This window comes from Scleropages formosus, chromosome 13, assembly GCF_900964775.1.
Source record: "Scleropages formosus chromosome 13, fSclFor1.1, whole genome shotgun sequence".
In the NCBI taxonomy this organism is placed as follows: Eukaryota; Metazoa; Chordata; class Actinopteri; order Osteoglossiformes; family Osteoglossidae; genus Scleropages; species Scleropages formosus.
The window spans coordinates 26,634,585-26,651,460 of record NC_041818.1 but is presented as its reverse complement, the minus strand read 5'-3'; the positions used below and the strand labels follow the sequence as shown (position 1 = coordinate 26,651,460).

The following is a 16,876-nucleotide window of genomic DNA, read 5'->3' as shown; positions in this document are numbered from 1 at the left end:
CACGTGTAGAAAATGCCATTAAAAATAAATACACTGTAAACCTATCTTCAGGAATTTGTAACTGAACCATGGATCATATAAGAAGCCAGCTTACTCTCTGTCGGCCTCACAGGACATTACTGTAATCTGTCGTGTCTTTGCATTCATCCATAAATCCATCATCAATAACTGCTTCTCCAGTCAGGGTCGTGGTGGTACAGAGCCTATCCCAGAAGGACAGGGCACGAGGCCGGGTACTCCCTGAGCGGGTTGTCGGTCCTTCACAGACTATATTATGTCTGGTGAGATACAAAGGATGTAGGAGAGAAGGTGTCTTTGTCTCCGAAACAATGCAAAGGCACGCAAAGAGCTCTAAAAACATTTATTTTATAAACGTGACGACTTTGGTGATCCAGCTCTGGGAAGCAGTAACGAGAGATCCGTCCAGGCCGAGCACATTTTCCTGTGGCTTCCTCTGGGAATCTTCCTGCCAAACGGCACGGCACATAACAGCATCGCGTCCGCAGCCAAATTCGACTGCTTTCAATTATTAATTTAGAGCGCTAGAGCGCACAGGACGAGAGGAGCTGAGATTTTTAGCGTAGAGACTCGGGGGATGGGCTCTGTGCAATCCAGAAGGAACGTGTGCTCTTCGCTAACGCAGCTGGGATGGTTTCGACATTCCAGCGTTCGTCATCCGACGGTTCGACTCGGGCTGAGTCACGCGAAGGGGACGGCACAGAGACACCTCTAACACGAAATTCCCCCCCGATGGGGAGTCCATAACCCAACCTCCAGAGTTCACACACAAAGATGAGATAAAGCAGAGGGGGCTCCGCTGAGCAACCCCTTGCTGAGACGTGTAGAGGAACACAGCACACTGGTGAGAGGCAGGGGACTTGGGAATCATGAGTCCGGAGTACAGTGGGCCACTGTCCGGGAGGCGAGTGCGGATGCGATGGCGATAAGGCACTGGTGTAGCACCACTGGGTTCTAATCCCAAAGGCTTCCCCACCCCCTGCCAATCCTAACCGCTGGGTTTGCTCCAAGAATACAGTCATGTGACCAGTGCGGCTTGTGGACTCGGTCACGGCTTCCTGCTGAAGTCCTGTCCCCCCCGCGAGAGCACACGGAGCCGGGGCTAATAGAGCCGTGGAGCCACCTTGGCTGCCGTCCACCGCCGCTCCGTGTGACGCCCGTCGGCGCTTCCTCTCTGACTTTCGAAGGCCTTCACTTGGGAGTTTTATTGGACAGGAGAGATCGGGGAAACATACAGCACCATGTCCCGGATTGGCAAGGAAAAAGTCTTTTGGAAATAGAACACAGTAATAAAAAAGGCAGATGAGTACAAGTCATTTTAAATAAAAATTCCAGTGCAGAAATACAGAGACAGGAGCTCAGCGCTTCCACGCTGACTGGTTACCTTCTCCTCTCCGCCCACAGCTGTTCATGCACGTATAACTTCATTATCTGTTAATTAGCGCAAGTGCTGGAAACGAGGTGCCGATCGCTCACACTATCCGCTATTGTCTGTTAAAAGCCAAGAAATGTGCTGTCGCCCGCGCCGTGCGGCAAAGGATTTGACCCGAAAACGTACATGGTCAGTTGTCTGGAAGGACAAGACTTTGGGGACGACTTGATTAATGTCTCCGTTCTGGAGCGCTGAGCCATCTGGCCTAAGTCATTTCCAGCTGATGCTGACAAAACCACTGCCCAAATCCATATCATTTCAATCCACCGCTGAGCCCAGGATTATACAAACTGCGCCTCCATCTACTGCTTCTGCTTCACGGTTACGCAACACACAGCATCTTCATCATGCATTTTTTATTATTATCATTTATTCATCTTTCTGATGCTTTTCTTCAAAAAGACTTACAATGTCTGCTTTGTATACTAAACTACTGACATTTGTAGAGCAGGGTCATTTTTACTCTATCAGTTCATGGTAACCACATTGATCAAGGATACTGTATTGGAAGTGGGATTCAAACCCAGGTCCTTTGAGTACATGGCAACGGCTGTAACAACACCTTTACTTTAATTTATTTATCTGATCCTCTTCTCCAAAGTGACTTACAGTGTTAAGCTTCTTGCAATTATTTACCCATTGATAAAAGCGGGTAATTTTTCCGGAGCAATTTAGGGTAAGTACGTTTCTCAACGGTAGGATAGTGGAAGTGGGATTCGAACCCAGGTTCTTTGAGTACAATGTGATGACTCCAACCACCGTGCAGCTGTTTTCGGAACACATTTAGAGAAGTCTGGACACACACCGTGTGATTAATAAACCACACACGAAGCCCTCGGTATCCCAGGGTGCACTGGGATCATACTCATTTTGGTCCTCGAGCAACCGTACGCGATCGACGTGGCTAACGTAGCGGTCTGCGCGAGGCCTGCCGCCGGACGCATTCCGCATATTTAGGACAACGGGCGATCGCTCGCAGCATCGCAGCCTTCGGCCCTGCATCGGAGGGGTGGATGGGGGGACGGGGGCGAAGGTAAATAAAGCCGGCCATGTGAGTCTTGTTACGGAGCCTTCCAGAAATCTGACTGGAAAAAATGTTGCTTTGTTTTGGGGAAATACACTGGCATGCCTTTAATTAGTGGTTGGAAGAGGTTTAAATTATACACAAGGCAAGGAGTGTTTAGTTTAAGAGCGTCCAATATAGAAAGTCATTAAACACAAGGCTGTCAGCATGCAAACGCTCCCGACTGTATTATTAAAATATAGCAAATTGGCTACTGAAACACTGTTTTAAATGGAGGGCAGATTAAGAAGTCACACAGAACGCAGGTTCAAGTGTCAAGGTTTCCAGTACAAGACTGCCGGGCCAAACCCAAGAAAAGACTCTGACTTTGAGAAAATAGTAAATTGAATAAATTAATAAATACACAGTACATAAGTCAGGTGCTTGCTGGTTGCAACTGATTTACACATATATTTCACAATTTACCCTAATCTGGGACATTATGAGCAGAACTAAGATGCAGCTGGTCGTGTGGTGGTTTCAGCTGCTGCCTTTAGACCCAAAGGTTGCAGGTTCAATTCCAACCTTTGGCTGCAGTGCCCTTAAGCAAGGTACTGACCCTAAAAATAGCTCCAGTAAAATTACCCAACTATATAAATGGGTAAATAATTGTAAGTTGCTTTGCAGACAAGTGTTTACCAAACGCGTAAATGTTTATAATCAGAATTGATCTGCTGAACGAGGCAGGAAAATTGTGAGCGAACGTAAAGATGGAGCTTTCTGGGTATCAGTTGGTTTCCCTGCACCTTTAAGCCTCCAGAAAAAGTCTTGCTGAAAGGGTCTGCTATGTTCATCAGACAGCCATGAGCACCAAGCATCGCTATTTTCTCTGGGACTCGTGGACGTGTAGGGTGTCTGCAGCAGGACACACGCAACCTTTCATTAGGGCTGCTCCGTTCTTCCAAACGAGGAGTCAGGAGTCCATCTTCCTGAACCTCGCGTCACCAAAACAAAACGTAGTGGGATCCGCTGTGATACACAACAGGGTCCTGTAGCACACGTCTTTCTCTTTCTGGAACCAAAAAGCTCACCCATGATACAGCACTGCTGAGCAGGCATGTTTTTTATTGATCAACACCCTAACAGAACAGAACAGAACCGGGTTATGGCAACACAGAGCGAGAAACTGAAGATACGTTCAGATATATTTACATTTACATTTATTATTTCATGAGGACATGGACTGGTAATCAGATTTAAATTAATTTATTTTGCAGACACTTTTGTCCAAAGCGACATCCAATGAACTCTATGTAGTGTTATCTGCCCACACACCTTATTCACCGTGGTGACTTACACTGCTAGATACACTACTTACACTGGGTCACTCATCCATACATCAGAGGAACACACACACTCTCTCTGTCACTCACACACTATGGGAGCCTGAACAGCATGTCTTTGGACTGTGGGAGGAAACCAGAGCACCCGGAGGAAACCCATGCAGACCCGGGGAGAACATGCAACTCCACACAGACTGAGCGGGGGTCGATATATATAATACAATATATATAATATACATATAATACAATACTGGGGCACAAAGTTACAATATTTAGTAGGGATGGTCACGTTACATTGTCTAAGAAGCTCCAAAGAGGGTGAGTAGACATTACTATCTAGAATTAATTTGAATTGCAATGCATTCTGAATTCTGACCTTTCTAGCAGGAGAAAGTGAGATGTTATACAAGAGGTAAGCACATGTTTCTAGAGGGAACTACTGGTGTGGACCATAGCAATGAAATACTTTTTATTGTCACTTGTCTAAGAGTAATCAATCTGTCTCCATAACTTCATCTAAAGCACAATTTGGGTTGTGGTTTAACTGGAATATGGAATACAGGAGAGTGAATGAAAGGGTTTGGTCAAGATTTTTTGAATCTTTAAGGAGCAGAAGATCCAATATCCAAGAAGACAAAACTGTAAGCCCTAACCCCTTACCAGTATACAGCTGGTAATTTAGGGTAAAGCCCTTACTCTTGAGGGCAACAGGAGGCTTCCGTGGAATCGGGTGCCTTAGCCGTGGACTCCTGGTCTTGCCGGTGATGTTGGCATTAGCTTTCATACATGCGAACCGTCAAAATGATACAGACGCCTTTGGCGGAAAAACGTTGCCAGGTGTTCCAGTAGGGAAAGGCACCAGGAGACAATAAGGCAACAATGCTGGAGCAATTTTCGATCAGTCTTGTCTCGACTCAACTGCGACATTCCTTTGTTTACGTGGAGTGGAAAGCTCTTGACCAGGACCAAGAATGTGTTTTATGACACCTTACGGTGCCAACTATACATTTCTCTCTTCTGTTTTTTTTTAGTTCTTTGTTTAAACACTTTCAAAACACACTCATGCACATTCTTGAGAGACTCTAGACAGAACCCCGGTAATTCCGTGTGTATAGTTTGTGGAACTGTAAGTGCTGTAGGAGACCATAATGACACAAAGGAAGAAAAGCAAATTTTTTCAAATTTCTGTTTGGGGTTCCTGTGCATTTTTTCCTCCGTGGCATAAACATTTTCCCGCTACGGTTGGCCAATGCGAGTCCTTTTTGGGTTTAGGATTCCACGGCTGCACGGTGGACGCTGCGCCAACGAGAGCTGCCGAACCGACGCCCCGAAGACAAGCGATCGACTCCGACTCGTCTCTTCGATGGACCGAGAAACGGCCAACAAAGCGGTTTTAACACCCCGGCCTGGATTCTCACGGAGACCTGACTTTGGACTGAGCCGAACCAGGATCGGCGGCACAACGCCGAAGCCGCCGGCTGATCAAAAGATGCCCGTGATCCACAGTGTCACCGTCCTTTAAAGTTAAAAAGTCCAGGACGCACTAAAGTAACCCCTTGTGTTTAAACTGCACGTGCCTTGGTTTAGGACAAAGACATGTCCATTAAAGCCGGGCGTCCAAACAGTGAGATTGATGTGCTTTTTTAAAACCAGCTTCCTTTTCCTGCACAACTTCTCTGAGGATTAGAAGCTGGCCAGATGAGGCCTGTTGGCCCGGGGAAGGGAGCACTGGATGGACAGAAGGGTGGCAGATCGGGACCCTGAGCGAGTGTCACTGAGGTCTCCTACGAGACGCTACGGGTGACAAAGGGACACGAGCCAGACTGTCCATCACGGAACCTCAGCCACAGAAGGAGAAGGAGATGGAGCTCTCAAAGTGCATGGCACCCAACAAGTCTCCTGCAGGGCACATTTACATCTTAATATGCATAAAAAAGCAAAGTGAAAAGGATCAAAGTTTTGCAAACCCTCAGAGAATTATTGCGAACACTGCAGGGCAGGGAACAAATAGTAAAAACTTCCCGCTGCAGTAGACTGAGGGTGTCTCGCAGGACAGCGGATTAAGTACCTCGAAAGCACAGTAAAACTGCCCGGGTGGAACCCCTGCATTGCTGAAGACCAGGGTGAGTATGGTAATTTCTCAAGGAGAAGTCGGTGAAGTTAAAGGAAAAGTCCCGACTCCATAAAAGGGTACAGCCTTGTCCCGGAGCGACCGGAGCCGCAGGACACTATCTCGGCCGAACGGCCCGAGCGGCACAGGGGTGTTTCCAGGATACGCTCTAACGGCACGTAAGCGCACATCACCCCTCGGAAGAGTCGTCGCGCACACTTCGCATTCCCGACCCTCTTTGACCCCTTCATTTATAACTCCATCACCCTTGGAGAGGTAACAGAACACACAGGAGTGAGAGAGTACGAGGAATGACTTTTCCGATGGTTCATATTAAAATATTCCTCAGCTACATGCGCACACACACACACACACACACACACACACACACACAAACACATACACGCGTGCTTCCTCTCCACAGAACAGGGTGTCGGGAGTACAAACGCAAACACTCTTCCATCCCTTCACATAAAAGCTTCACGGAGATGCACAGGACACCCTGTCTAATGCAACACGACATGTCCTGACAACCCGGAGAAATCTACGGGAGATCAAGCAGACAAATGCGTGCGTGCGTGCGTGTGTGTGTGTGTGTGTGTGTGTGAGAGAGAGGGTGTGTTTACTGGGAGAGCAGCTCAGACTCACTTGTTACCCCGTAAGCAGCCGTAGAACGCGGCCATGGTTGCCGAGAGGGAGAAGGTGGCGGTGACAGGCAGGACACGTCCCGCTCCTAGTTCATCTCCACCCGGCGGGCGCCCCCAGAGCTAATCTCCAGAGCGAGACTCGGAGCTCAGCTTCTGCTACGCGTGGCCACCTCCCTCCGGACGCACACACACACCCACACAACAGAGGCACACTCACAGAGAGCATGCCTGTGTAAGGGCCTTCGCCGTCGCAGTAACAGATAAGTTTTCTCAGGTCCTCCCCTGGGGGTGGAAAAATGGGAGGGGCTCGCTCACTATGCCTGCCCCCTAACTCTCCAAGCCCCACCTCCTCCTGGTCAAGCACACCCCCAAACCCTCCCATAAACCTTATAATCCTGAAAGCGTTGACTGAGCCTGGCTGCTCTGTTGCGCATCGAGCTGGAGAGTCGCGGTAAAGAGGCAGGATCTCTCCGCGGAGCTGAGAGGGGTCTCCCGTCCGTAGCGTCACTCAATCGGATTCGGAGAACAAAGCCTCTTCCTGCCCCATGGCGAAAGGCACTCCCACTCTCCTTCTTATTGTGTTATCCTGGAAATCTTCAAATGGCAACAGACAAAAAAGGGACCAGCCAAAAGAAATGCCCCACAGCCAAGTTCCAGAACATGCTACAACTCTTTACGCAAAGACACGTTCTCCACATCTTGAGAGATGAAGAAGGACAACTTTCAAAGTAAGAATGGAGGGGAAGTCAGTTTGGAGAATGAGCCAGCTAAGGTACAAGATCCAGGAGAGAATCACCCGAAGCACAACCAGAGTACGGTCAAGATGCGTCATCATGCAAGGCATAGCCAACAAATCAACAGGATATAGCCAAGGCACAACCAAAGTGCAGCCAAGATACAAGAGCAAGAGACAACTTAGACACAACCAATATACAATTCTAGCACAATCAAGACAACTTCATGGTACAACCATGATGCAACCCAGACAAAACCAAACTACAACCAAGACACAGCCAAAATATAACCAAGGGACAGTCAAAATGCAACCGAGATTCAAGCAAAAGACGACTCATACACAACCGAGACAGAACCAAGGTGGCGAGACCAGTCAGCCTCCAAGTTTCCTGTTCCCTCCAAAAAAAATAAACATCCTTACTCGGTCCCAGAACCTTCACATTTGGAGCTTGTTCTTCAAACTTAAACACATTTCTAGGCTTCAATATGTAAATAAACCTTCAGATGGTGGAATGCCAAAAAACTGCTCATGTTAAGTCATAACAGGAAATAACTTTTAACTGCTCCAAAGATTCTTACGTTCGGCGGCTGCCAGATTTTTAATTAAGAAAAGTCGATGTTTTGAAAAATAAAGTTTTGGTAAATGAAAACTTTGACACAAACAGGATATATTTAAAGTCTTCAAACTGCTTAGCTCAGACAATTCAGAGCGCCGGTTCTTTCTCCCGTTCCGTATTACACAGTAAGGCATGTACTTTTTGTTTTAAGGGTCCGGTAATTTAGTTACCGACATTAAAAACTGGCTATTTTACAGAGGTAGTTAAGCTGCAGTACCTCAGTCAACAAAAGCCAACAACAGCACATCCTCGAACCCAGAACAGGAACGTTTCCTTCAAAAACAGAGGCTTCAACCGTTATGCCACCCGGTGACCGTGACCGCAGCTACATGGATCCAAAAATCAGCTTTCGGCTGCTAAGCCGAGCATCGGCGACCCACAACGATTATAAAACGTTAAAAAGTTATATTAATGTTATAAGTCATAAGTGATTCGGACACTTTATTCCAGAATCTCAGTAATGAGGAAACAGTGTGAATCCCCGATCGACCTGGTCCGTATACTCACGCTTGAAATTCCGCTTCCGTCATTCAGCCCTACTTCTGCTGCTCGGGAGGAATGTCGGTCGCACTCTTCCCCTTGGAGGAAAGACAGGCATTTCCTGGAACGCTTCTCATTCTTGCCCGGGACCGAAGACGTCCATCTCCTTTCGAGTGAAACAGACCGGGAAGCGCGGCCGCTCCGGCCAAGACCGGAATTCCCCCGAGAGCCAGACAAAGTCTGCAAAGCGCCAGCTCCCGATCCCTCCCCAAATATTAAGTGTCACCTTGTGACTGCTTCCCACAGACGGGGCCTTGTGCATGCGGCATGTGGTCAGTAAAAATATTTACACAGGCCCTGGGACTGATACCGTCTCAGTGGCTGTGTTTTACAGAAGTATGATATGCCCTGAAATCTGCTTTTCTTGGCCCTTCTGTCCAGTATTACAGCACAAAGGTGGTCCAGGTGATTTAAAAAATGGTAGCGCTCGCCAGCTGCCGCACAACAGGCGACGGCGACGGACACGGCGGGACAACGGACGGGGTTGACGTGACGATTCGCGCGAGCCGCGGCCAGCGAAGCTCCGGCTCCGGGCGACGTGGACACACGTGATGCGAGCCTGTCTTTGTGCAAGAGGCCCTGATGGGTCCCGCTCTGGCCGCACACTCGGATTTCTGTACCCCCACAGCCCACCCAACCCCATGCCTGCAGAACATTTCTTTTCTTTACAAATCCCTCCAAATTCCAGCTCACATCTGGAAGACATCTCCGAGGCAGCTCTCCCTACCCGAGGTCTAATTGAGGCCATGCGCACGGGACTGTAAATAACCAGAAAGCGGCGCTCTTCCTTACGGAACTGCGGAGATGCCGGTTGTCAGTCGTGTTTGAGCGCGGGGCCGTGCCGCCGTACGAGGACACCTTGGGGTTCCTTGCCGAGGACTTCGGTCCGGACCCCTCCGCGGCCTGGGGCTCCTCTCTCTCCCGGCTGTTCCGTAAAACCGGAGCCAACTGAACTTTTACAGCTCGGTGGGACTCGAGGGCCTCCGGCTCTGCCTGCGCTGGCGGCCGTTTCATTAGCGACTGCTCCGCTTCCAACTCTTTTACGGCGCCAGCGTGGGTGGGCAGCGCGGCACGTGAGCGAAGGCACCCCCCAGCATTTAGCGGGTATGACGATAATCAAACAATCGGGCATCGTGTCTTGGAGATGCCGATTCCTCTCTGGATTCCACGGCACAGCTTTGTTGCGCTGCTGCCTTTCGGTAAGAACTGATACAACTAAGAGCGTGGTTTTTATAGGGTCACAGTGAAACTTTGTAGGGCAATTTTACTGTTCACTCCACACTAATTTAGAGGCTGTATTATAGCTGAACATATGAGCCAGTCTCTTCCATAAAACACAAAGGCATATTTTAGGAATCATATGGGGTTACAGCAGTTTGCCCCATTGAAGAGAGACCCCCGGAATCACGACCCAGCCCCACCGCAAGCAAGGGGCACTGAGAGCCGGGATGCTTTACTGTCCAGTACTTGCTGATTTTATTTCGCTGATGAAATGCAGCAAATAACCCGGCAGGGACTCGATTTGGACTGTTCTGGGGAACATTAAACGGTAACAACTTCATTCGGGAATCTGCCGTAATCTAAAGCCTCAGACACAACAGTGATCCCTTTTATCATTTCTCCATTTATCTCACGCTTTTCTCCAAAACGACTTACAAGATGAGGTTCAAACGCTGCGCTGGACAGAGTACAATGATTTACCTACTCATACCGCAGGTTGATTTTTACCACAATATTTCAGGGTAAGTACCTTCTTCAAAGGTAAAACAGCAGGAATGGGACTGAAACTCACAGCATCCAAGTGCAGGGCAGCAACTCTAACCACCATGCCACCTGCTGGCCGCCCTTTGGAGACTTTAATTCTAGCTACACAGCAGGAGATTAACACAAGTTCGGCTTTGTGCTCTTCACTGTTTGCCAGTTCCTTCTTAAGAATCACCGGTGGAAACCAGGGCTTATGCCGTCGACACGTCAGGGAATCCAAAGGTCCTGGGCCTGTTTTCCGCCGTCTGTGGCAAAGCCGTATCTACGGCTGGCACATTGTATTATGCTTGGTGTCTGCGGGAGTCTCGGCCAAGCAGGAAAGCCCCTCCCTGAGGGTGTGCAGCCTCCACAGCGAGCCTAGAGATTTCTTTTGGTTTTCACAGCACTGGAGTGAGTGGCAGCGGAGGGGACCTCCTCCTCGCAGGAAATGACCACATCCTGGTGACCGAGTTTGTCACACGGTCCTCTAGGGGTATCAAGGCGTGTGGCTTGTTGACACCCCCCTCCCAGTAGCCATCAGCAGGGACGGTCACATGTTTGTTCCAAAGGAGAATAGGAAGTCTGTTTGTCTGCTGCAGTAAACCCATCACAGTCGGGACAGTATAACCCATAAATCCCTTGTCAGGGGCCTTGTGATCCCAAGTCGGGCAAAAAGCTGCAGGGCACGATAAAAACCAAAGTCCCATCGTTCTCGACGGATCCGGACCCGAAGATGATGACACAAAGCAGACCCGCACGGGTTGCTTGCCCCTGCATCGGTCAGTCCCAGTGACTTGTCCGTGAGCTTACCCACAAATCTCCTACGGCCTCACGGCACCATGTTAGGACCGGTCGGGAATGACCTCGGAAGCGTTCAAGCATTTCGCACTATTGTTAGGGTTTTCTCCCCTGTCCCGTGACCCCCGGGCAGCAAATTCTCAGAACGCGGCCCTCGTCCCTCCTTCCCATCCAATTAATCCGACAGCGGCGTTTGTCCGCTGCGTCCAACTTCCTGCTGCTGGCCGTCCGGTGTACACCCGGGTTTTAATTCCACCAAAGCACTTAAGCACTTGATTGAACTAATTATTTCTGTTATTGGCCCAATTTAGCATTTTTTCACAGTACTGATATTGTTAGAGGTTTACAGAGAGCAGGAAATCCTTTATACACACCAATCCACCGGCAGCAGAGAACCACAAAAATAAAAAGATACAGCAGAACACGTATCGAATGAAAACATAAAGAGGGTCCTTATAGCCCACCTGTGTTACGCTGACACGCTGGAAAAAGCGCCCATTTCTGACACGGCATTAAAATGCTGTACACAGCTGTATCCAACAAATGTCTCACATTCACACACTGTCACTGGGACACAAGGTAAACAGGAAGGTTTAGTGGTTTGTAAGAGCATTTTGAAGATGATTGGTAATTATTTTAGGATGATTGAATCCTACCTGAAAAAACACTCACAGCGCATCAAAACTATGGTGAGACTCCACTTTACATTAGTGCATAACTGCTTTATTGGTGTTGCAAAACCGATTTAATCATGGGACACTGTCTAAATGAAGTGTCCATTGTCTCTCAGTTGGGGTGGGGGGGGGGGGGGTCTGTTTGTCACCTCTGAAAGGAAACTTTCAAGTGGATTCATTCTGTGTGTCCCTTCAACATATTTCGACTGCGGTCTGGAGGAACATCTCTGATGTTCACACTGACTTTTGCACAAGTTTATGGAAAGTGCGCCCCGCAGCTCCTGTTCTGGACACGAGATGATGGACTTCAGGACCAGCGAAGGTCCACTGTGAAGGTCCATTAGTCCCCTGAAGACTCAAGTCCACTACAGGTCCAGGGAAAGTCTACCGAAGAGCCGCGGCGCCCGAAAGCAACGGAGATCCACGGAGGCGGAACAGCAACGCGCTAAATGCGCTATAAATCAATGCGCTAAAAGTGCCGAAGCGCCGCAGTCGGGAGGAAAACCTCGACGACCCCCCCCGTCCCCTTCCCCCACCCGGTACGAAAGACCCCACATCTCGTGATGATGGTCTTTATGTTCACTTGTGCTGTACGACGCGAGTTGGCGAGGCGGCGGCGGTACTTACAGGAGCAGTGGGAGCGCAGCGCGATCCCGTCCATTCATCGGTGCGGCGGAGGAGCGCGCGACTCTGCGCGAGGCTACCGCGCCCCCTTCCTCTCCCCTCCCAGATCCCAGAGTCCCACCACCCCCCCCCCCGCGAAGCATGCAGGGGCGAGGAGCACTGAGGAGAACTGAGGAGTGAGAGGTTGGGGTGGGGTGGGGTGGGGTGGGGTGGGGTGGTGGGGGACTGGGGATCTCCAAGGCGGACCAGGAGAGGAGATCCAAGATCTCAGCAGGCCCGAGCGTGATGGTCAACTGAACCGTAGACTCAACTCAACCCGACCATGAGGATGACTTCTCATCGTTTCTGCACTCTTACTGATCCTAAAGCCATAATGGCAGAAAGCTCTTGAGATGTACACTACTGCAGTGTGGCGGTTGGTACTTGCTGAAGGGCTGAATCTAGGGACTCTTTAGGATCAAGCCCATGTCCACTGTCTGAATAAGAATAATTATACTGAACATAAAGATAAACGTTTCTATGCAGCTAAAACTCTTTCTTTGTCTGAAGTTCACCTCAACCCTTCCCCTACAGAGAAGTGGTGCAACCTAGAGAGCCCAACTCTGGACATGCAGCTCTATCTAGTGGTCTTATGCCCTTACTGTACATGTTTTGCTGGAACATGCCAGTCATGCAGGTACAATGACATTAAAAATATTTTTCATTTTTAAGATGACATCTGATGAAGTTGGTAGACAAACCAATCAGAAGCGCTTAACTGCAGCAAAAGGTGGCTCTACAAGATGTTGAGGTGTATTAAGGTGCTAAATACTTTTGGAAACAAAAAGCAGCATATTTCAGTTTTTACCACACTAGGACTTTGTTAGAGAAAGAAATAATTTTGGCTTGAAATACTTCTTGAAATAAAAAGAATACCTGGACGATGACAGGGCTGTTTGTTATCGAGCATCATCTGAAAATATTTGCAGGGACTGAACACTTTTTCAACGCACCGTGAGCCTACGGATTGATTACAAATATGTTTTCCCACCAGGGAAACTCCCTTCATTTCTTACTGGAATCTGCTGACTACAGTACAGTACAGATTTTCCTTCTTTTTTTCTAATTTCCATACAAACTTGTCTTGGGTTTCTGACTGACCACTACCAAAAGAAATCAAAAAACAAAACAATTTACATAACTTAATTTTAATAGGAAGCTGTACATTCAGTAATGTCCTGAGCTGAATAAACTCAATTTCCATCAAGTTATGGTATGGATTTAACATGCTATGACAGAAATGACATACAGTCTCTCCTCTGTGTCCAACCAGTCTTGATCTGGGTCATGCTGTGGATTTCTGGATTCAAGACCTCTGTGCCACACTTTTTTGTTTCGCCTTTAAAAATTGTTGGTGTAGTCCCTGCCCAAGGTCCCGCGTCCATGTCCTCGTATGGGTGCACGTTTTTGTCTTCACCATTATAGGCTGAGATCCAAACTGTATTGTGCCGGATCAGTTCAACATGTGCGCGTTCCATTGTTTAAATATACCGAGCTGCTTCAAAGTATGCGAACCCCTTGTGTCCCTTAGTTTTACCATGAAATGCTTATTTGATGAGAGTCAGTCTTTCTCATGTGACACAATAGGTGTGTAACGAAACGAACAATCCCACATGTTGCTTTAGAGGAAATCGTGTGTGTAGTAGAAAGATGGAAGTAGCGCAGGTGTAAAAATAAGTGAACCCCAAGTTTCATTGCTTAAACCAAGTACGTAACTAGAAGTAGTGTGTAAATCATAATACAACATAAAAATTTCCAAAGTTCTTAGTTATGTGGATTTTTGCATTGATTACTTGGGTTATTTATTACAAAAACGCCACTAGTTCTTATACAGCATCAGTTTTAGTTTGGTACTTTACAGCTATTGGAAGACTGTAGAAAAACATTCTAGGAAACATCAGATCCTAAAAGGTACTAGAATAGTTGGTGCTTGGAACCCGGTGCCAAAATGAGCTAATTTCAAGGATGTGGAATATTTTTCTAAAAACTGACATATACGTAGTATGAACTAACACCAAAAGTAGAATTAATCTAAAAAAAATTAATGGAAAAAGCAAAAAAAAAAAAAACAAAAAAAAAAGTTTGTCACTGTACATTGTGATCATTTATTCATTTTATGTTTAAATGCGTGTTTATAACATACTTTCAAGCAGCACTGCATAAACAGCAAGAAATGGGAAATAAAAGAACACAAGTAGCCCAAAAAGCTGCAGCAGTACAGAACCAAACTGAATAGCTGTAATTTACAGCAGGGTCCAGAACCACCTCCTTAGCGGTAACCTTACACCTAAATCTCCACGTGCAGAATACCGACACACCAGTTTCCATCTTTAATTACTGAGCAGCTCAAAAAATGATTAATAACGAGGAGATTGTGCTCTAACACAATAGTGTTGTTCAGATGTTATGTAACACCATGGTCCTCACAGAGGGTAAGACACCTCCGAAATACAGCAGAACTGGACTGGTAAACCAGGTTAAAGGTTCAACTCCTACTGCAGATTAACAAAAAAGGAAGTTATTAGATTTTTTTTTTTTTTGACTAAGTTATGGAATGTAGGCTGCTTACTCTTACACATTTTGCAAGGAAGTGTATCTCACTGTAGAGCGAGCGTCGCGTCAGGTGTCTAACTTAAATCCACTGGAGAAACTGACATCTGAACTGTATCATAATTCTGCATAGCTGCGAAATTCTCGTCACCCTTCTGGAACTTTTGAGACAGTACTACATGACCACAGTGGCTGAACATGGTCACCTTTTTTGCCCTTGTTACATGTATCTGTACATATTTGCAATTTACCTTGGTTTCATCTCTGTGTCGGTGTGATGCACTTTATTTTTTTTTAAAAAAAACCCCTGCTATACAATAGTGTAAAGTTGTTACTCTGAGAGGGGGGCACAGTGGTGCAGCGGGCTTGGCCGGGTCCTGCTTTCTGGTGGGTCTGGGATTAAAGTCCCGCCTGGGGTGCCTTGTGACGGACTGGCATCTCCTCCTGGGTGTGTCCCCTCCCCCTCCAGCCCTATGGGCTAGGCTCCGGCTAGGGAGACGAGCGGTTTCAGAAAGTGTGTGTGTGTGTTTCTCGGGTGCGCCTTTAAACTGGTCCACCGCGGGAATTTCTTCTCGCTCTCGTTGATGAAATCGATCAGGATCTCCGTGCCTTGTTTGACATTCTCCTCATTGTCCCATGTCCCCGAGTGATGGCGGTAATGCCTTTCCGACCCAGAACCATGCAGGAAAGAATAAAAAAGACATGAATCTAGATTAAGATCCCAAAGTCACGGTCACGGAATTCATTGGCAGAGCCCAAATGTTTTGAAAGTGACTTCCCAGAAATGTGGACTCACACCCTCTGTCTCTCCTCAATGACTCAACAGCACATCCGCACTCGGTCGCTTCCCTGCGTCAGGCCAAACGCGTCGCCATGGTCACCCCAGCCGTTTCTCAGCATCGCCTCTGCAAGGAATTTACGGGAAATGATCCCGCTGATGACGGCGGGGTCCATGCTGTCATACCCGGCCACCGTGACGATATAGTCCAAGTCACATTCCGCCAGCTCGTATGAGGCCTGTACCCCAGGGAAAAATAGTAATATAGCACAATCTTCATTTCTGACCATGGGGGTCTTTGGTGTGTGTGTGTGTGTGTGTGTGTGTGTGTGTGTGTGTGTGTGTGTGTGTGTGTGTGTGTGTGTGTGTGTGTAGACTTTCCAGCTCATGCTGAAACACTCGCAGGTAGAATGAAACCCTACAGGACACGCAACTCCCCCCATGAGGAAAGGTGTGTTTCAAAGACCGGGAAGCAATACGGCAGCTGAACACTGACGATTCATTATGGGATTTGACTTGTTAGCAGACGGCAGCAGAAGTAAATCTATAAAATACGATACTGCGTTTACAAGTGTAACAAATGATTTGAATATCAGCAGTAATAATCCACATGTGTAGGCAGGCAGCCTGAAAAAACCACTAGCGATAGGATGATGGATGGCGACAGCTTAATACATTTACTCGTTTAGCTGGCGCCTTCCTGCAAAGCAACGTACAACATTAAGGTACCTACAATTATTTACCCATTTTACAGCAGGGAAATTTTTGGTGGAGCATTTTAGGGTATATAGGGTAAATACCTTGATCAAAGGTACTACAGCAGGAGGTGAGATTCAAACCTGCAACTGTTGGATCTGATAAAGTCTGATAAATCTCAGGCGCAGGAGCTGGAAATTTTTTTTTTGCATCATTATAATATTGTAGCGAGAGTGCAGCCTATTCATATCACACACACACGCACTGCCTGAAACCGCTTGCCCCAAGCGGGTTCGCAGCAAGCCAGAGCCTAACCCAGCACCACAGGGCATAAGGCTGGAGGAGGAGGGGACACACCCAGGACGTGATGCCAGTCCACCACAAGGCACCCTAAGCGGTCCTTGAACCGCAGACCCACCGGAGAGCAGGACCCGGTCAAACCCGCTGCACCACCGTGCCCCCCCCCTTATTTATATCATAAAAATTTTTTAATATTGTAATTTTTATGCATAGATTTTGTAATATATTT

The 16,876-nt window shown here is 47.6% G+C and overlaps 1 protein-coding gene across 4 annotated transcripts in view; it reads right to left on the bottom strand.

Moving 5' to 3' along the window:
* The window catches only part of LOC108923174 (uncharacterized protein KIAA1211-like), a 31,176-nt gene extending 18,837 nt beyond the window's left edge, over positions 1–12,339 (bottom strand). For 2 of the 4 annotated variants that reach the window (XM_018733771.2, XM_018733774.2), the window contains exon 1: positions 12,288–12,339. In XM_018733771.2, coding sequence (XP_018589287.2) covers positions 12,288–12,325 — 38 coding nt within the window. In that variant the 5' untranslated portion in view covers positions 12,326–12,339. Of the gene's footprint in view, positions 1–6,554; positions 6,793–8,412; positions 8,581–12,287 lie in introns of those variants that run through there. The other 2 variants (XM_018733775.2, XM_018733772.2) reach the window with 2 other exon arrangements.
* Positions 12,340–16,876: the final 4,537 nt, after the last annotated feature.